Here is a 22,133-nt window from a genome sequence, read left to right on the forward strand (position 1 = left end):
TGAAAAACAAAAATATCAAGAATAACTATAACCAGAAAAATTTGGTAATAGATTCACAATATAAAAAGAAGTAAACTCTGACTTGAAGAATACATAGTGGAGGGGAGTATGAGTGTGAAGTTTTTGTATGCAATTGAATTTAAGTTATTGTTAAATTAAAATAGATGGTTGTAACTGAAAGAAAATGTAGCCAGGTACGGTGGCTCATGGTTTTAATCCCAGCACTTTGAAAGGCCAAGGTGGGTGGATCACTTGAGATCAGGAGTTTGAGACCAGCATGGCCAACATGGCAAAACCTCATCTCTACTAAAAATACAAAAATTAGCCAGGTGTGGTAGCACGCACCTGTAGTCCCAGCTACTGGGGAGGCTGAGGCACGAGAATCACTTGAACCCAGGAGGCGGAGGTTGCAGTGAGTGGAGATCATGCCACTGCACTCCAGCCTAGGTGACAGAGTGAAAATCAATAAAATAAAATAATAAAATGAAATAAAATAAACATATATGCAAGAGTCACAGGAACCACAAAGAAAAACCCTGTAGTGTATACACAAAAGATATAGACAAAAGAAGAATGAAAGCAAACCAAAAAAATCATCAAATAACAAAAGAAGGAAGAAAACAAAAGAGCTACAAAACAGACTGAAAACAATTAACAGAATGGCAATATTAAGTCCTCACCTACCAATAAATACTTTAAATGGAAATGGATAAACTCCCCCCAATCAAAAGGCATAGAGTAGCTTAATGGATTAAAAAAAAAAAAAAAGGGGCTGGGCGCGGTGGCTCAAGCCTGTAATCCCAGCACTTTGGGAGGCCGAGACGGGCGGATCACGAGGTCAGGAGATCGAGACCATCCTGGCTAACACAGAGAAACCCCGTCTCTACTAAAAAATACAAAAAACTAGCCGGGCGAGGTGGCGGGCGCCTGTAGTCCCAGCTACTCCGGAGGCTGAGGCAGGAGAATGGCCTAAACCCGGGGGGCGGAGCTTGCGGTGAGCTGAGATCCGGCCACTGCACTCCAGCGTGGGCTACACAGAGAGACTCCGTCTCACAAAAAAAAAAAAAAAAAAAAGATCCAGTAATATGCTGTCTACAAAAGGCTTACTTTAGCTATAAGGACACTCAGACTAAAGGTGAAGGGATAGAAAAAGATACTCCATGCAAATGGTAACCAAAAGAGCGCAAAGGTGGCTATACTTGTATCAGACAAAACAGACTTTTTTCTTTTTTTTTTTTAAAGACAGAATCTCGCCCTGTTGCCAGGCTGAAGTGTAGCAGCATGACCTCGGCTCACTGTAACCTCGCCTCCGGGTTCAAGCGATTCTCCTGCCTCAGCCCTCCGAGTAGTTGGGACTACAGGCGTGTGCCACCACGCCCAGCTTATTTATTTATTTATTTATTTATGAGACGGAGTCTTGCTCTGTCGCCCAGGCTGGAGTGCAGTGGCCGGATCTCAGCTCACTGCAAGCTCTGCCTCCCAGGTTTACACCATTCTCCTGCCTCAGCCTCCCGAGTAGCTGGGACTACAGGTGCTCGCCACCTTGCCCGGCTAGTTTTTTGTATTTTCTAGTAGAGACGGGGTTTCACCGGGTTAGCCAGGATGGTCTTGATCTCCTGACCTCGTGATCCACCCGTCTCGGCCTCCCAAAGTGCTGGGATTACAGGCTTGAGCCACCGCGCCCGGCCAAATTTATATATTTTTAGTAGAGATGGGGTTTCACCACGTTGGCCAGGATTGTCTCGATCTCTTGACCTCATAATCTGCCTGCGTCAGCCTCCCCTCCCAAAGTGCTGGGATTACAGGCGTGTGCCACTGTGCCCAGCCAAAACAGACTTTTAAGTCCAAAACTGTTACTAGGGACAAAGAAAGTCATATAATGATAAAAGTTTCAATTCAACAGGAAGCTGTAACAATTATAAACATGTATGTACTGAACATCAGAGCACTTAAATATATAAATCAAATGTGGACAGATATGAAGAAAGAGGTTCAAAACAATATAATAGGCCGGGCGCGGTGGCTCAAGCCTGTAATCCCAGCACTTTGGGAGGCTGAGACGGGCGGATCACGAGGTCAGGAGATCGAGACCATCCTGGCAAACACCGTGAAACCCCGTCTCTACTAAAAAATACAAAAAACTAGCCGGGCGAGGTGGCGGGCGTCTGTAGTCCCAGCTACTCGGGAAGCTGAGGCAGGAGAATGGCGTAAACCCGGGAGGCGGAGCTTGCAGTGAGCAGAGATGGTGCCACTGCACTCCAGCCTGGGCGACAGAGTGAAGACTCCGCCTCAAAAAAAAAAAAAAAAAAAACAACAAAAACAACAACAACAATACAATAGTAGGAGAATTCAATACTCCACTTTTAATATTGGATAGCACATTCAGGTAGACAACCAATAAAAAACAACTGACTTGAATAACACTATACACCAAATGGACCTAACATACAGAACTTTCTAGCCAACAGCAGCAGAATACAATTTCATCTCAAGTATACATGGAACATATTCCAGGATAGGTCACATGTTAAGTCACAAAACAAGTCTTAACAAATTTAAGAAGACTGAAATAATACCTGGTATCTTCTTAGGCCACAGTGGAATGAACTAGAAATCAGTAACAAAAAGAAAATAGAAAAATTCACAAATTCATAAAAACAATACACTCTTGAACAACTGGATAAAAGAGGAAATCAAAAGAATTTTATTTTTTTATTTTTATTTTTATTTTTTTATTTTTATTTATTTTATTTTATTTTTTTTTTTTTTGAGACCGAGTCTGGCTCTGTCGCCCAGGCTGGAGTGCAGTGGCCGGATCTCAGCTCACTGCAAGCTCCGTCTCCCGGGTTTACGCCATTCTCCTGCCTCAGCCTCCCGAGTAGCTGGTACTACAGGCGCCCGCCACATCACCCGGCTAGTTTTTTGTATTTTTTTTAGTAGAGACGGGGTTTCAACGTGTTAGCCAGGATGGTCTCGATCTCCTGACCTCGTGATCCGCCCATCTCGGCCTCCCAAAGTGCTGGGATTACAGGCTTGAGCCACCGCGCCCAGCCAAGAGGAAATCTAAAGAATTTTAAAATATCTTGAGACAAAAATCAAATTCCAACTTTTAAAAATTTACAGGAATCAGTAAAAGCAGTTCCATAAGGGAAATGTATAGCATTAAACACCTATATTTAAAAAGAAGGACGATATCGATCAGGCGAGGTGGCTCACACGCCTGTAATCCCAGCACTTTGGGAGGCCTAGGCAGGCAGATCACTTGAGGTCAGGAGTTCAAGACTAGCCTGGCAAACATGGTAAAACCTCGTCTCTACTAAAATACAAAAAATTAGCCGGGCATGGTGGCAGGCACCTATAATCCCAGCTACTTGGGAGGCTGAGGCAGAAGAATTGCTTGAACCCAGGAGGCGGAGGTGCTGAGATCCCACCATTGCACTCCAGCCTAGGCAACAGAGCAAGACTCCGTCTCAAAAAAAAAAAAAAAAAAAAAAAAGAGAGAGAGAGAGAGAAGATAGATCTCAATTAAAGAACCTAACTTTGGCCAGGCATGGTGGGAGGCCAAGGTGGGTGGATCACTTGAAGTCAAGAGTTCGAAACCAGCCTGTTCAACATAGTAAAACCCCATTTCTATTAAAACCACAAAAAATTAGCCAGGCATGGTGGCGCCTGCCTGTAGTCCCAGCTACTCTGGAGGCTGAGGCAGGAGAATCGCTTGAACCCAGGAGGCGGAGGTTGCAGTGAGCTGAGGCTGAGCCACTGCACTCCAGCTATGGGTAACAAAACAAGACTTCGTCTCAAAAAAAAAAAAAAAGAAAGAAACAAAAGAAAACAAAACAAAAAACACACCTAACCGTACAAATCAAGAAACTAGAAAAGAGGAACAAACTCAACCCAAACGTAGCAGAAGGACAGAAATAAGAAAAATTAGAGCAGAAATAAACAAAATAGAGAACAGAAAAAACGTAAGAGTTGGCTTTTTAAAAAGATCAACAAAATCAACAAGCCTTTAGCTATATTAAAAAAGAAGATTCAAATAAATAAAATCATAAATAAAATCATAAATAAAAGAGACATTACAATGAATGACACAGAAATAAAAAGGATCATAAAGGACTATTATGACAACCTATATGCCAATAAACGGAATAACCTAGAAGAAATGGATAAATCCTTAGCAACACACAAACTACCAAGACTGAATCAAGAAGAAACAGAAAGACTGAGCAGACCAATAACAAACAGGGAGTTGAATCAGTAATCAAAAACATTCCAGGCTGAGTGTGGTGGTTCACACCTATAATCACAGTACTTTGGAAGGCTGAGCCAGGAGGATTGCTTGGGCTCTGGAGTTTGAGACCAGTGTAGGCAACACAGGAAGACCTCATCAATACTGGGAGGGGAAAAAAAAAAAAAAAAGCCTGTAATCCCAGCACTTTGGGAGGCCAAGGCAGGTGGATCACCTGAGGTGAGGAGTTCGAGACCAGCCTGTCCAACATGGTGAAACCCTGTCTCTATTTAAAAAAATGCAAAAATTATTCAAGCATGGTGGTGGACACCTGTAATCCCAGCTACTTGGGAGGTTGAGGCAGGAGAATTGCTTGAACCCAGGAGATGGAGGTTGCAGTGAGCCGACACGGTGCCACTGCACTCCAGCCTGGGCAACAGGGTGAGACACTGTCTCAAAAAAAAAAAAAAAAAAAAAAAATAGCCAGGAATGGTGGTATGCACCTGTAGTCTCAGCTACGTGGGAGGCTGAGACAGGAGGATCACCTGAGCCCAGGAGATTGAGGCTGCAGTGAGCAATGATCACACCACTGCACTGCAGCCTAGGCAACAGAGTGAGACCCTATCTTGAAAAAAAAAAAAAATTCAACAAAGAAATGCCCAGGACTGGATGGCTTCATAGGATAATTCTACCAAACATTCAAAGAACACTAGCCCTTCTTAAACTCTTCCAAAAATTAAAAAAGAGAATGCACTCCCAAACTCATTTTGTAAAGTCAGCATCACCCTGATTCCAAAGCTAAAGATAACATAAGAAAATTACCAGGCAATATCCCTGATGAACATAAATGCAAAAATCCTTAATAAAACACTAGCAAACCAAATTCAACAGCACATTAAAATGATTATACAACATGATACAGTGGGATTTATCCACAGGATACAAGGTCAGTTAACATATGAAAATCAGCCAATGTGATAAATCACAATAAGAGGAATGAAACACAAAAAACAGATGATCACATCAACAGACCTAGAAAAAGCATTTGACAAAAGTCAACATCCTTTCATGATAAAGACTCAACAAAACAAGTATGGAAGAAACTTACTTCAATGCAATAAAGGTAAATTATGACAGGCCCACAACTAACATCATGCTCAATGGTCAAAGACTGAAAGCTTTTCCTCTAAGACCCAGAACAAGGAAAGGATGCTCACTCTAATCACTGTTAATCAACATAGTACTGGAAGTCATAGCCAGGGCAATCAGGCAAGAAAGAGAGAGGCTTCCAAGTCAGAAAGAAAAAAGTAAGATTATTTTTGCCTGCCATGATCACATACGTAGAAAACTCAAAAGACTACACACGCACTCTCTCACACACACACACACACACACACTGTCTCTCTCCCCGCCTCACCCACCTCCCCCCAAAACTGGTAGAACTAATAAATGAATTCAGTAAAGTTTCAGGACACAGAATCAACATAAAACTCCATAGCATCTCTATACACCAAAAATGAACTATCAGAAAGGGAAATTAAGAATGCAATCTCATTTACTTTAGCAACAAAAATTTTAAAATACTTAGGAATTTATGGGACTCAGCAAAATAAATGACACAAATAAATGGAATAAAAACACAAGTAAGTGGAAAGATATCTCATGTTCACAGACTGGAAGAATTAATATTGTCAAAGTGTCCATACTACCTAAAGCAATCTACAGATTCAATGCAATCGCTATCAAAATCCCAATTGCACTTTTTTTTTTTTTTTTTTTTGAGACGGAGTCTCGCTCTGTCACCCAGGCTGGAGTGCAGTGGCCGGATCTCAGCTCACTGCAAGCTCCGCCTCCCGGGTTCATGCCATTCTCCGGCCTCAGCCTCCCGAGTAGCTGGGACTACAGGCGCCTGCCACCTCGCCCGGCTAAGTTTTTGTATTTTTAGTAGAGACGGGGTTTCACTGTGTTAGCCAGGATGGTCTCGATCTCCTGACCTCGTGATCCGCCCGTCTCGGCCTCCCAAAGTGCTGGGATTACAGGCTTGAGCCACTGTGCCCGGCCCCAATTGCACTTTTTACAAAAATCCTAAATTCATATGGAACTACAAAAAACCCTGAATAGCCAAAGAAATTTTGAACAAGAACAAAAAGCTGGAGACATCACACTTCCTGACTTCGAATTATCTATCTTACAAAGCTATCACCAAAATAGTATGGTGCTGGCATAAAAACAGACACAGACAAAATGGAACAGAACAGAGAACCCAGAAAGAAACTCACATATTAATGAACAACTTACTTTGACAAAGGTGCTAAGAACACACAATCGGGAAAGGATAATCTATTCAATAAACAGTACTGGAAAACCTGGATATCTACACGCACACACACAAAAAAGAAATCTGACCCCTATCTCACACCACACAACAATCAACTCAAAATAGATGAAAGTCTTAAATGTAAAACTTGAAACTGCAAAATTCCTGGAAGAAAACATTGGGAAAACCTTCCTGACATTGGTCTTACAATAATTTTCTCAATATGACACCAAAAGCACAGACAATGAAAGAAAAAATAGACAAGTGGGATTACATCAAACTAAAAAGCTTCTGCAGAGCAGAAGAAATAATCCAAAAAATGAAAAGGTAACCTACAGAATGGGAAAATAATGTTTGGAAACTATATATCTGATAAGGGATTAATATCCAAAATATATAAGGAACTCATACAACTCAATGCTAAAAATACAAATAACTGGATTTAAAAATGGGCAAAGAACCAAAATAGATATTTCTCAAAAAAGGAAATTCAGATGGCCAATAAGCATATTAAAATGTGTTCAACATTTGTAGTCATCAGGTAAATGCAGATCAAAACCATAATGAGATATCACTTCACACCTTTCAGGCTATTATCAGAAAGATAAAATATAACAAATGTTGTCAAGGATGTGGAGAAAAGAGAACCCTTGTACACTGCTGTTAGGAATATAAATTCAAACAGCCATCATGGAAAAAGTAGGACAGTTCCCAAAAAATTAAAACTAGAATATATGGCCGGACATGGTGGCTCATGCCTGTAATCCCAGCACTTTGGGAGGCCGAGGCGGGCGGATGACGAGGTCAAGAGATCTAGACCATCCTGGCTAACATGGTGAAACCCCATCTCTACTAAAAAAAAAATTACCTGGGTGTGGTGGCGGGCACCTGTGGTCCCAGCTACTCTGGAGGCTGAGGCAGGAGAATGGCGTGAACCCAGGAGGCGGAGTTTGCAGTGAACTGAGATCACGCCACCGCACTCCAGCCTGGTCAACAAAGCGAGACTCGGTCTCAAAAAAAAAAATAAAAATAAATAGAACATATGATCAAACAATCCTACAGGATAGTAAAGGGATATCTGTATTCCCATGTTCACTGTAGCATTTTGCACAATAGTCAAGACATGGAAACAACCTAAATGTCCTTCAATGGATGAACTGATAACGAAAATATGAGTATACACACATACAAAATGGAATATTATTCAGCCTTTAAAAAAGAAAATCCTGCCATTTGTAACAAAATGGATGAAGCTGGAGGAAGTCAAAATAGGCAAGACACAGAAAGAGAAATACTGCATGATCTCCCTTTTATGTCAAATCTAAAATAGTCAAACTATAAAAACAGAAAGTAGGATTGTGGATGCCAGGGGCTGGGAAGAGGGGGAAATGGAGGATGTTGGTCAAAGGGTATAAAAATGGTAACTATATACAGGTAATAGATATGTTAATTAGTTGGAATGTGATGGTCATTTCACAATGTTTCACAAAAATTCAGTTGTAAACCTTAAATATATATAATTTTTATATGTCATAAAAATTAAATTATCACAAAACAATTTAAAAGACAAAAAAGTGATTCACCAACTGTGCTTAATAGCTACATATTAATGATGGCAGCAGCAGGCCATCTGGAGCAGCTGCTGCCATCACGCTGGCTGCAACAACTAGGCATGGCCAGGGCTGCATGCTCCATGGAGAAGGCAAAAGCCAGGGATAAGCAGGAGACCCGCCCCTTCCAAGTTGAGGCAGGAGCTCCCTGGATGCTGCTGCAGCCGCCCAAGCCATGGCTGCAGACCCTGGCATCCCTGCATTGTTGGGGGCCCAGGAAGGCCTCCCTTGCCTTTGCAGGCATGGAAATGCCTGTTCCTACTGCCTAGCTTCTTCCTGCCTTCTCTGATCACAGAGCAAAGTTGGGCAGTGCTGACTCACCAGCCCCCTACCTCCTCAGCCCCCTCCAGATTTTGGGCACCAATGAGCATAGAAGGAAACCAAGGGGAGCTGAGAGCAGCTTGGCTTGGCACCTATAGCCTGGGTACCATGAATGGCAGGAGGCAGACAGATTCCTGAGTAGAAGGGGATGGGTCCCTGGTGAGGTCCCACCTGCAGGCCAGGGAGGGCTTGAAAGCTGAGGGTCAGGATGCCAGTCCCACGGACTGGAGTGAGAACTTGTGGTGCCTTTTCTGGGCCTGCCCATGGCCACGTATGGACCAATCGATATGCATTTCTTCCCCTCTGAGGCCCATAAAAGCCCTGGGCTCAGCCAGAGCTAAGCAGATGTTGGGACAACCAGCTGCAGGGAGGAGCTACCCACTCCAGGACCTCCTCTCTGCTGAGAGCAGCAGACATCAGGACAACTAGCTGCAGTGAAGACCTACCCACTCCAGGGCCTCCTCTCTGCTGAGAGCTGCAGAGATGACAGGAAGACCTGCCTGCAGATAGGAGCTACCCACTCCAAGGCCTCCTCTGAGCTATTGTCGCTCAATAGCTGCTCTTTGTCTTGCTCACCACACTTGTCTGTGTACCTCATTCTCATTGCTCACCCTCTACTTGTCTGTGTACCTCATTCAATAACTCTGGACCCACCAAATGAGGCTAAAAGACCTGCAACACAAACAGGGCTGAGACATGCCCCTTGCTCACCATGTTGTGGACAAAGAGAAGAAAAAAAGAGCTGCGACCCGTTGGGAAGCCCAGATCTGGGAGCTCTCTGAGCCAGGGCTGTGACTCCCTCTTTGGGGCCCTACGGTTCCTGGCATCTCCAAGTTTCTGGGCGCCACCTTTTCACTGGTGCCAGCTGTGGAAGCTGCTTGGAGTGTGACTGGTCCAGCTGCAGCCTGGCAGAGAACTGGCACCCATGCTGGTAACTGAAGCTGACCACCCCCTGCAGCAGCTGGCACGTCTGACTGAACAACAGCCAGACCCCACACTTCCCCACACGCCCCTTGTCACTCCACGCAATCTCCCTTGGCAGGCATGGGATCCAGGCCAGTAGCATGAGCCAAGTGCAGCCTTCCAGGCAAGGTGGGTGGAATGAACACAGTGGGCCCAAGCAAAACTTGGGCAGAGGTGCCACTTGGCCACAGAGGTTTCTGGCCAGAAAAGTGACACCCCAAAGATACCATAACATTAATAACTCAATTAATACCCTGTTTTATTATTTATAATAAATTCCAATTACTAAAAATTACACAAGTTTCTTATGTTGGCTACTAAATCACACATCTAAACTAATCAAACTGCTGATCACATCTGTATAGACCCTTTCCCTTTGACAGAACCCCTTCTTTCTAATCCATTTTGGAAGCTTCAAAAAAAGTTTATTCTCTAGCAGTCCATGGTTGTCTGCCCCACCCTCTTCAGGCTCCAGAAGACTCTCAAGGCAAAGGCCAGGAAGAATACCTTATGTTTCATTTCCTACCTGACAGTGAGGTAATCTGTATAACAGAAAAATTTTTTACATTATTAATTTGAATTGGGCTTCTACATTTTATACATATACATACATGATTTTCAAGCAAGCAACCAAGTGCTGGGCAAGGAAAGCCAAGTTAACATGAAGGCAAAGGCTTTCTATTACCTTTTGTGTAAACCCAAATCCTGAGATTTGGATTAGGGTAGATGCTTAAGAGATGGAGGTGATGCAGACCAACAGCACAGCTGAGAGGGCAGAATCTGGAAGTTTAAGGAAGGAATTGTGAGATTCGCAAGGATAAGGAGGGCTTTGGGGTCCTACTCCCCAGCTCTAAGGAGCAATATGGTACACAGAGTTGGATCTCTGACACCCTGGTTCTAAGCCCCACCATTCTGGGGTCCCAAGGAAACAAGCTTTTAGACTTGATGGAACTGCCAGGACTGGATAGTGGCTGTTTCAGAAGCAGCCTGATGACCAAAAGAACCTTCTCAGCATCTTGGTGCCAAATGAAATCTGGATACCTTTGCATAATCTTAGGATTTGTGAGAAGCCCACCAACAAGGCAGATGGTGGTGGGGATCTTGGTAACAGAAATAAATTTACAGAAAACAAAGACATGCAATATTTCTTGAACATATTAATCTATGGATTGAAAAATTGGCCAGGCAGCTGGGCGCGGTGGCTCACGCCTGTAATCCCAGCACTTTGGGAGGCCGAGGCGGGCGGATCACAAGGTCAGGAGATCGAGACCACGGTGAAACCCCGTCTCTACTAAAAAAAATACAAAAAATTAGCCGGGCATGGTTGCGGGCGCCTGTAGTCCCAGCTACTCGGGAGGCTGAGCCAGGAGAATGGCGGGAACCTGGGAGGCGGAGCTTGCAGTGAGCCGAGATGGCACCACTGCACTCCAGCCTGGGTGACAGAGCGAGACTCTGTCTCAAAAAAAAAAAAAAAAAAAGAAAGAAAAAGAAAAATCGGCCAGGCACAGGCCGATGCCTGCAATCCCAGCACTTTGGGAGGCCGAGGCGGGTGGATCACTTGAGGTCAGGAGTTCGAGACCAGCCCGGCCAACATAGTGAAACCCTGTCTTCACTAAAAACACAAAAATTAGCCGAGCATGGTGGCAGGCACCTGTCATCCCAGCTATTCAGGAGGCTGAAGTAGGAGAATCACTTGAACCTGCAGGCCAAAGGTTGCAGTGAGCCAAGATCATGCCACTGCACTCCAGCCTGGGGGACAGAGCCAGACTATCTCAAAAAAAAAAAAAAAAACAAAAAAACAAAAAACAAAAAAAACCAAAAAGAGAAAAATCACACCAGCTAGATTTCCTCCTGATATCTCAGGGTAGCTGAGCCAGGAAGGTTCTGCTCCAGCAGGCTGGGGAGCATCCACTTACCCATGAAAAGGATTATTTGGAGGTTCATTTTAGGGGCCAATACCAGATAGTCCAGGACTAAAAGGTCTTCTTATTTTTATCCCTTTATATTTCTAATAGGAAATGAAAGAGTAGACAACAGAGTCTAGTTTCTGTATTGCAGCTGGGGAAGAGACAGGGAGAACGGAATCCACCAGCACAGTGAGTGAGTCAGAAAGAAAGTATTCAGAATGTCAGTGAGGAGCTGAGGAACTCACCACATGAGTGCTTTGAGCATGCAAAAGGCTCAGCTGAATTCTGACTAGATTTGTCCTAAGCAAAGCAAAAACCAGGGTCCTTTGAATATACGGGACACAAAGCTCTTCTTATAGAACAAATTTGACTGAGTCTTTGGGGAAACAACTGCATCAGACAGTGGGAGCTAACTAACAGTGGGTGTGCCACACAGCACCACGTGGCTCCAACCTGTGGCTCCAACCTGTGGCTCCATTTGCTTCTATCCTTACAGTCACAGCCTTTGGTTGTATTGGGGCAGTTTGGTGGACCAGGTAAACAGGTACCCTTTGCACAGGAGAACACCTTTAAGAAACTCGCACCTGCTACACTTTTCAGGTAACTGGACCTCACCTCAAATCTACCTAGTACAAGTATAACTAAAATTAAGAGCAGAAGAGAAGTCTAGTTTGTATTCTTTTAGAATTCTAATCCCCAAATATTTGCCAGATATCAGTTACTCAGAAAACTTTCTGATATAAAAAAGGCCTCACCCATTTACCCTGTTCCCAACTTACCGTCACATTCCAGCAGACACTGAAAAGCTGAACAAGGGAAACCTTATCCCTGCTCGAGTTGGTTGAGTTTCTCCTCTCTTCCTCTCCTTGTCACTGTTGCCCACATACTGTAGTTTGGAAGTAAGAAAAGAAGAAACTCTTAAAAATATCTCGTTATTTTCCTCTAAAAATTTTAGGGATAAAAGCACCAGATCCTATGACCCATGTCTGAGATCCAATATTGCCTGGATTCCCTGTTTGGAAACTTTAGAGAGGTTTACAATCACACTTTCCCTTTTCACTTCTTCCCTTCATGCCAGTTGCCTGGGCAAAGTGGCTGTCCTTGTGTTTTGACATTCCAGCTTCCTAGACCCGTAACTCTATCCCAGTAATTTCTGAGAGAAGCAGCAGCTACTTTCTATATATTATATCTTCAAGATGTCCCGCCCTGCTTTCTGTAAATTGGACATAAAGCTCTTTTTTTTTTTAGAATGGAAGGAAGAATCATCTTTTGACTTGTCTTCATTTTTGGAAAGAGCTTTAAGGTCTAGCATACTTCTGATACCTGAAGTCCGTTCTAATTATAATATCCCATAATTCCAGAAAATGTTTCTCAAAGTTTGTTCCACTGAACAAAATATTTACTGAATATTCTAAAATCAAATAATTTTGAAAAAACTGTAAATTTTGAAAACCTCCCCTTCTTGGAGATTATGTCCATTAGTATAGTCAAGGCTCTAAGAAATTGTAAAGATACCAGTTTTCTTGTCTTTTTCAATTATATTTAACCCAGTTACTCCATTTCACATAAAACCCATTAATATCTACCTGACTTCCTTAAGAAAGGCTGTCCTCGAAAACATGGGTGCATCTGGTTTCCTAATTTTCACAACGCAGATCAATCAATGACTCTAAGCTGTGTTAAGGAAAGCATTTAAAACTTTTACAAAGCTCCATATACAAAGAAGTTAATCACGAAGTTGTAATAACAAAAACCTGGAAACAAATACCTTAAAAGAGGGATTGAGAAAATACATTATGGTGTGATTGTGTCACAGAATATTATGTGGTCACTAACAATATTTACAAGCATTTCTTAAAAACCTATGAAAATGTAAAATATCTGGTGAAACACTATATAGCATGATTTAAACTACATATAAGAAATATGCATACAGGTGCAGTGGCTCATGCCTGTAATCCCAGCACTTCAGGAGACTGAGATGGGCAGATCATTTGAGGCCAGGAGTTCAACACAAGCCTTGCCAACATGGCCAGACCCCATCTCTACTAAAAATAAAAAAAATTAGCGGGGCATGGTGTTACCTGCCTGTAATCCCAGCTACTCAGGAGGCTGAGGCACGAGAATTGCCTGAACCTGGGAGGTGGAAGTTGCAGCGAGCCAAGATTGTGCCACTGCACTCCAGCCTGGGTGACAGAGCAAGACTGTCTCAAAAAAAAAAAAAAAAAAAAAAAAAAAGCATAGAAAATATATTGATTTAAACGTCATCTGGGTCAACTGCGCACAACACCTGGCTTTTTTTTTTTTTTTCCTCTCCCTGCTAGAGACAGGGTCTTGCCATACTGCCCAAGCTGGTCTTGAACTGGCCTCAAGTGATTCTCCCATCTTATCCTCCCAAAGTGCTGGGATTACAGGCATGTGCCACCACACCTGGCTGCTAATATATTTTTAAGGCCTCCCTTTTAAGTGGCTTGATGAGCCTACAATAAGATAAGGAAAGGCCAATGAAATTAGGAACTTTGCCTACCTTGCCAGTGTGGGAGAATGGTGAGTTCTGAAGGGGCTAAAAACCTTGAAACAGTCTAGAATAGTGGTCCTCAGCAGGGATGGTACTGCCCCTCAGGGAGCAATTAGGAAATAAGTGGGAGCATTTTTGGTTATCACAGTTAGAGGCCATTATTGGCATTTAATGGGTGAGGAGTCGAAGATCAGAGACATCCTGAAAGGTACAGGGCAGTACCTTAATTGTCCTATGTCTCCTGACTTTCAAATGGCTCTCCAGCCAGTGATGTAGGTGAAGCACATTTATAATCATTTGAGCCTAGAGCCTAACTCTGTTTTATATTACTTTAATATATACAGAAATTTTCAGGAATTCCACCACTGTGTAAATCAAGGGAAGACTAAACTTTGTTTTATTTGGAAAATTTTCAAAGGTTGTTCACCATTTTGGAGAACAATATTGCCAATAGCAATGGTATTCAAGTCACCAAAGCAACATATTCATATCAGTTAGCATTTCTAGACTTTATACCTATGGTGACTATGTATATGGGAGTGAACCCTTGATTACTTCAGTATGTCTTCTAGTGTGGTAGAATCTGAGCATTTATGTATTAAAACACTTAAAATTTTACTACAAACTCCTTTTATTTCCTCTATCACATTTATGGCATATTAATTTTGGTTGAAATGGTGTGGAATCATATGCAATTATCTACAAACTTCATTGAAGTGGAGACATTACAAAATATTTGTTATAATCATACAAATATAAACGTTTATTATAAAATGTAAATATTTGTTATAAAATGGGGCATTCAGTCTGATGAGGCTGAAAATCACTATAGTATATGCTCCCTACAACTTGCTTTTCTCCTTATCAAGTCTTAGAAATTTCTTTTTTTTTTTTTTTTTTTTTTTTTTTTGAGACGGAGTCTTGCTCTGTAGCCCGGGCTGGAGTGCAGTGGCCGGATCTCAGCTCACTGCAAGCTCCGCCTCCCGGGTTTACGCCATTCTCCTGCCTCAGCCTCCGGAGTAGCTGGGACTACAGGCGCCCGCCACCTCGCCCGGCTAGTTTTTTGTATTTTTAGTAGAGACGGGGTTTCACGGTGTTAGCCAGGATGGTCTTGATCTCCTGACCTCGTGATCCGCCCGTCTCGGCCTCCCAAAGTGCTGGGATTACAGGCTTGAGCCACCGCGCCCGGCCCAAGTCTTAGAAATTTCTGCATACGTAGTATGGGCATACCATAATCTATTCATATATTTCCTATTAATGGACATACAGGTTATTTCTAATTTTGTGCTATTAGAAACAATGAATATAATGAAATCTTCCCACATGCACTTTTGTGCACACGTGCAAGTATTTCTCAGAGGTAGATTTTAAGATGTGAAAGTGCCAGATCAAGAGTTTTAATATCTGTAAATCTTTGGAGATAAAAATGTTTTCTCAAGTTGCATTTCCCTAACACTAGTCAAGCTGAACATCTTTTCAAACATTTTTTGGCCATGCTATTGTCTTGTTTGTTTGGCAATTCATATTTCTGTCATTTTGGGGAGAATTGATTTATAGTTATTCACATATTCTGACTATAATATATATGTTGGAAATCACTTTCTCCTATTCTGTTGCCTATCTTTTAACTTTTATCATAGAGAAGTTTTAAATTTTGATATAGTCAAATTTATGATTTTATTTGTTTTTGGCCTCCTCAAAAGGCTTTCTCTACCTCTAGACATAGTTTTCAACAGATGTATAATACTCCATTTTATGGATGTACCACAATTTATAATACTATTGAAAATTTAGCTTTTTCAAACAACTAAGTGTTCAACATGATGTTTTTGTTTGGTTTTTTTTTTTTTTTTTTTTTTTGAGACGGAGTCTGCCTCTGTCGCCCAGGCTGGAGTGCAGTGGCCGGATCTCAGCTCACTGCACGGGGTTTCACCGCGTTGTTTTTAGCACGCATCTTAGTGCCTAGCAAACAGAACATAATAAATGTTTCTTGAATGAGAATGGGAAGACAGGAACCTTGAATGCGAGTGTGGAAAAAGTTATGCTTAAAAATGCAACCCAGGCCGGGCATGGTGGCTCAAGCCTGTAATCCCAGCACTTTGGGAGGCCGAGACAGGTGGATCACGAGGTCAGGAGAGCGAGACCATCCTGGCTAACCCGTTGAAAACCGGTCTCTACTAAAAAATACAAAAAACTAGCCAGGCGAGGTGGCGGGCGTCTGTAGTCCCAGCTACTCAGGAGGCTGAGGCAGGAGAATGGTGTAAACCCAGGAGGCAGAGCTTGCAGTGAGCTGAGATCCGGCCACTGCACTCCAGCCTGGGTGACAGAGCGAGACTCCGTCGCAAAAAAAAAAAAAAAAAAAAAAAGCCGGGCGCGGTGGCTCAAGCCTGTAATCCCAGCACTTTGGGAGGCCGAGGCGGGTGGATCACGAGGTCAGGAGATCGAGACTATCCTGGCTAACATGGTGAAACCCCGTCTCTACTAAAAATACAAAAAACTAGCCGGGCGTGGTGGTGGGCGCCTGTAGTCTCAGCTACTTGGGAGGCTGAGGCGGGAGAATGGCGTGAACCCGGGAGGCGGAGCTTGCAGTGAGCCGAGATCGTGCCACTGCACTCCAGCCTGGGAGACACAGCGAGACTCCGTCTCAAAAAAAAAAAAAAAAAAAAAAGAAAATGCAACCCAATGTCAACCAAATTACTGGGGAATTAGCCCTACAACAGTACTCTTCCTTTAGCCAGCTACTCAAGAGTTGATTCTGCTTCTAAAATCTAGGCGCAGAAGTAAAGCTTCATCTTCCCCCATAAGATTGCCCTTCCAAAGAGTGGAACAACTACCTGCGAGAAGCCTGTGATCACATACCTGAGTCCTCCTCCTTATCCTGACTTCAATTTTAGGGTACCTCTTTGCTTGATGAGTCTTCAAGGTTTACATCTTAGAAGGTTAAGAATGGACCTAAGAAGAGGAGGCAGAGGGAAGAGAAGCCTCGTTTTCAGGAGCCTGGGCTGCTGCAGATTCATGAGGTCTGGCTCCAGATCCAGCAGGTGAGGCTCTGTATCCCGCAGGCAGGCCTTCATTTCCTGCAGGTGGGGCTTCATAGCCAAGAGGTGGAGCTCCATATCCTGCAGGTGAGGCTCTGTATCCCACAGGCGGGCCTTCATTTCCTGCAGGTTGGGCTCCATATCCTGCAGGTGGGGCCCCGTATCCGGGAGGTGGGGCTCCATACCCTGCAGGTGGGGCTCCATATCCGGGAGGTGGGGCTCCATACCCTGCAGGTGGGGCTCCATATCCTGCAGGTGGGGCTCCATAGGCAATAACTGGGAATTATAATGAGAAGGAAAAAAATTCAGTTACCTTGAAGTCAAGGAATATGTGAGAAGGAAGAACTTAAAAAATAATGCTGAAGCAAACTGACGCAAGAAGAGAAGTCAGGCAGAATAATGCTAAAGCGATTTCCTCCAGCTATCACCAATTGAAGGCATATCACTTCCTGTTGTGCAGGGATTCAAATCAACATGAAAACAACCCTATGAATAGATTGGTGCATTACTTATACTTGTGCACAGACATGTGTTTTACTTAATAAAGTTTGATGATGAAAAAAAGTAATACATGCTTAATGAGGACTATCCGTTTGGAAAATAGAGAAAAGAGGAGTGGAAAAAAGTCATCTATAATTCTACCACCAAACACTTAATATTTTGGTGTATTTCTTTGTAGAATCTCTGTGAATATTCTTTATATAATCATGATCATATCAGCCATATTATTTTTATTTTATTTTATTTTTTTTGAGACAGAGTCTCGCTCTGTCACCCAGGCTGGAGTGCAGTGGCGTGATCTTGGCTCACTGCAAGCTTCGCCTCCCAGGTTCACGCCATTTCTCCTGTCTCAGCCTCCCAAGTAGCTAGAACTACAGACGCCCGCCACCATGCCCAGCTAATTTTTTTTGTATTTTTAGTAGAGATGGGGTTTCACCATGTTAGCCAGGATGGTCTTGATCTCCTGACCTCGTGATCCGCCCACCTCGGCCTCCCAAAGTGCTGGGATTACAGGCCAGTCACATGATTTTTTAAATCTGGCTCTTTTACTTAATATTATAAGAAATGTCTTTATACTGTTAATTTACTTCATAAATTCAAAGCTGGATAATATTTCATCATATGGATAGATGATACTTTTTGTTGTTTCTGACTTTCCAATTAACCTTACAATAAACACGAGTTTTACTTACTACCTTGGGTTACATTCCCCAAAGTGATTTAACTGGATAAAGTGAATGGACAGCTGTAAAGTTATTTTGCTTTAATCCAAAATTTATTACAAAACTATTGTAATCAAGACAGTGTGTTACTGGCACGAGGACAGACTTAGAGACCGATGGAATAAATTAAGAGTCCAGAAATAAACCCAAGCATCTATGGACAGCTGATTTTTGACAGAATGCCAAGACCATTCAATGAGAAAAAAATAAGTCTCTTCAAAAAATGATTCTGGGACAACTGGATATCTGCATGTAAAAGAATGAGGTTCCTCCCTAACTTCACTCTACAGACAAAAACTAACTTGTAATGAATTAATGGCCTTAATATAAGACAGAGGTGGCCAATCTTTTGGCTTCCCTGGGCCACATTGATGGAAGAATTGTCTTGGGCCACATATAAAATATACTAGTACTAACGATAGCTGATGAGCTATTTTAAAAAATCTCGTAACGTTTTAAGAAAGTTTATGAATTTGTGTTGGGCTGCATTCAAAGCCATCCTGGGCCATGGGTTGGACAAACTTGATATAAGAGCTAAAACTATAAAATCCTTAGAAGAAAACAGGGATTAAATCTTCATGACATTGGATTTGGCAATGAATTCTTAAATTTTACATCAAAAGCATGAGCAACAAGAGAAAAAAAGAGAAATTTGATAAAAATTAAAAACCTTTGTGCATTAAAAGCCATTTTTGCCTGGGCACAGTGGTTCACACCTGTAACCCACTGGCCGAGGCAGGCAGATCATTTGAGCTCAGGAGTTCTAGATGAGCCTGAACAACATGGTGAAACTCCATCTCTACTAAAAATACAAAGATTAGCTGTGCATGGTGGCGCACACCTGCAGTCCCAGCTATTCAGGAGGCTGAGGCACAGGAATCACTTAAACCAGGGACGCAGAGGTTGCAGTGAGCCAAGATGGTGCCACTGCACTCCAACCTGGGTGACAGAGGAAGACTCTGTCTCAAAAAAAAAAAAAAAAAAAAAGGCATTATCAAGAATGTGAAAGAAAACCTAAAAATATTTGCAAATAATATATCTGACAAGGATTTCATATCCGGACTATATAAAGAATGCTTACAACTCAACAACAAAAAGACAAGCAATCTGATTTAAATTAAAAAATATATATATGCAAAAGACTTAAACAGACAGTTCTCCAATGAAGGTATACAAAAAGCCAAAAAGCACATAAAAAGATGTTCAACATAATTAGTCATTAAGGAAGTGCAAATTAAAACCACAATGAGATACCACTTCATACCCACTAGGACAGCTTTTATATATATATATATATATATATTTTTTTTTTTTTTTTGAAAAAGGAAGGTAAGTGTTGCTGAGGATGTGTAGAAATAGGAACACTTACATTTACATAGGAATGTAAAATAGTGCAGCACTGGAAAATAGTTGGTGGTTCCTCAAAAAGTTAGAGAATTAACATATGACCCAGAAATTCCACTCCAAGATGTATATCCAGGAGAAATGAAAACATATGTTTACGTAGAAACTTATATACAAATGCTTATAGCAGCTATTATTCATAATAACCAAAAGGTAGAAACAAGACAAATGTCCATTAATGGACGAATGAATACACAAATTGTGGCATATATGTACAATGGAGTATTATTCAGCCACGAAAAGAAATGAAGTATTGCTACATGCTACAATTTGGAGGAACCTCAAAAACGTTATCCAGAGTGAGATAAGTCAAACACAAAAGATCATATATTGTATGATTTCTTTTATGTGATATATTCAGAATAGGTGAATCAATAAAGACAGAAAGCAGATTAGAGGATACCAGGAGATCAGGGAGGAGACAATGGGGGAGTAACTTCTTAGTGGGTATGGGGTGATAAAACGTTCTGAAACTGGACCAGGTGCTGTGGCCTACACCTGTGATCCCAGCACTTTGGGAAGCCAAGGCAGTAGACTTGCTTGAGCCCAGGAGTGTGAGACCAGCCTGAGCAACACAGTGAGACTTTGTCTCTACAAACAAAATTTTTTAAAAAGGCTGGCAGGGATGGCTCATGCCTGTAATCCCAGCACCTCAGGAGGCCAAAGTGAGTGGATGGCTTGAGCCCAGGAGTTCCAGACCAGCCTAGGCAACATAGGGAGATTCCCATCTCTACAAAAACACATAAAAAATTAGCTGAGCATGGTGGATTGTGCCTGTGGTCCTAGCCTACTCTGGCTGGGGGGCACTGAGGTAAGAGGATCGCTTGAGCCCAGGAGGTCGAGGCTGCAAGGGGACATGATAGTACCACTGCACTACAGCCTGGGTGACAAAGTGAGACCCTCTCAAAAAAAAAACCAAAAAAACAAAAAAACACCACCTTTTGAAACTAGAGAGAGCTGATGGATGTATAATATTGTGAATACATCAAATACTGCTAAATTTTACACTAAATACCACTGAATTGTACACATTAACATGTTAATTATATGTTATGTGAATTTCACCTCAATTGAAAAAATGTTAAACCCTAGCAACACTTACTTTAGATTCTGAATATTAGATTGTAATAACCTTTAAAAACCAAGGTAACTATTAAGGTTATAAATAAGTAGCCTTTAAGTTACATACAAAACTAAAGGCCCATGGACATGCATATCAAGTTCCAAGGAGAACTCAAGAGAAGTCCCATATTTTTGGGGGGTTGGCAGCATTAGGAGACCCTTGGTGGCCCACCAGTAGGCAGTGGACCATGTTTGAGAGTTACTTCCCAGAAACCCCATTCAGTCACAGTGGACTTTAACAGCACAATTGTTAAAGGGCCCAGGGCTTGAGTCCTCAGTGAGGTTGAAGGGTGTGGCACAGGTATGATGACTGTGCTATGTGAAATGGAAACAAGGAAGTGGGCAAGAGCATATATTTTCTGCTCAGGCTATAAACAGGAAGTGACCCTTCCCACTAACAGGCGTTGCCCAAGTATGCTCCAGGTTTGTACATATCATTAAAAGTAAGCCTGAAACCAAAGCCCAGTCACTTGCTGACTTTGCCACTGGGTTTCAATCTGAAAACAAAGTCACAGACGTAACCATTTTCCAAGCCCCTAAACCTCTGCCGCTGCTCCTGCAGGAGAGCTGGAGGCAAGCCTGCAATAGACAGATCTTTGAGCCTCCGGCATAATTTTCCACCTTCCAGGAAGAACCTCTCTGCCATACCTTACCTGAACAAGGCATCTGTGGAGTGCATATATTCCCTTCCCCAGTAATTACATAAATTCTCATAGAGCTGAACCAGTCATTTAAGGTTCTAAGTGGAAATCCTCGGGCAGCTGGAAAGACAAATTTGGCAAAATAGGAACTCTTTTAATTAAGTCAGAAGTATAGCAGATACCAACTGAACAATAACAGAGTATTTAATCACCACCTTACATGTGTTTCCAACAATGTTCTTGAGATACAAGATAAAAAAGAAACATGGGCTGAGTGCAGGGACTCACACCTGTAATCCCAACACTTCAGGAGGCCAAGATGGGCGGATTGCTTGACCCCAGGAGTTCAAGACCAGCCTGGGAAACATGGCAAGACCCTATCTCTACAAAAATTTATTTAAAAATTAGCCAGGCGTGGTGGTACATACCTGTCATCCCAGCTACTCACGAAGCTGAGGCAGGAGGATTGCTTGAGCCTGGAAGTTTGAGGCTGCAGTGAGCCTTATTTGTGCCACTGCACTGGAGCCTCCAGCCTGTGCGACAGAGTAAGACCTTGTCTCAAAAAAAAAAAAAAAAAAAAAGAACTATGACCCTTGTCCTGAATGGCATGCTTCTTAAGAGCAGAGATTGTGTCTCATTTGCCTGTGCTTATTCCAGGCCTAGCATAGCACCTAATCATAATAGATACTCAGAAAAAACTTCTAAGGATTCTACCAAGTTGGTAAGATATATCCATTAAAGACCAATGTAAGGCAGTGTGGTACAGAACACTTTTGTCTTGTCTCCCCTCTGCATCTCTCTCATAAGAACACTTGTGACGGCATTTAGGGGCCACCTAAAT

The 22,133-nt window shown here is 42.4% G+C and overlaps 1 protein-coding gene across 2 annotated transcripts in view; it reads right to left on the reverse strand.

Annotated features, from left to right (window-relative positions):
- Window positions 1-16,816: 16,816 nt before the first annotated feature.
- The window catches only part of WBP2NL (WBP2 N-terminal like), a 33,849-nt gene continuing 28,532 nt past the window's right edge, over window positions 16,817-22,133 (reverse strand). For both annotated transcript variants that reach the window (XM_015150484.3, XM_077949535.1), the window contains 2 exons: window positions 21,305-21,412; window positions 16,817-17,178 (listed from right to left, as the gene is read on the reverse strand). In XM_015150484.3, the coding sequence (XP_015005970.3) occupies window positions 16,817-17,178; window positions 21,305-21,412 (470 nt within the window). The remainder of the gene's footprint in view (window positions 17,179-21,304; window positions 21,413-22,133) is intronic.

Source organism: Macaca mulatta, chromosome 10 (assembly GCF_049350105.2).
Source record: "Macaca mulatta isolate MMU2019108-1 chromosome 10, T2T-MMU8v2.0, whole genome shotgun sequence".
Lineage (NCBI taxonomy): Eukaryota > Metazoa > Chordata > Mammalia > Primates > Cercopithecidae > Macaca > Macaca mulatta.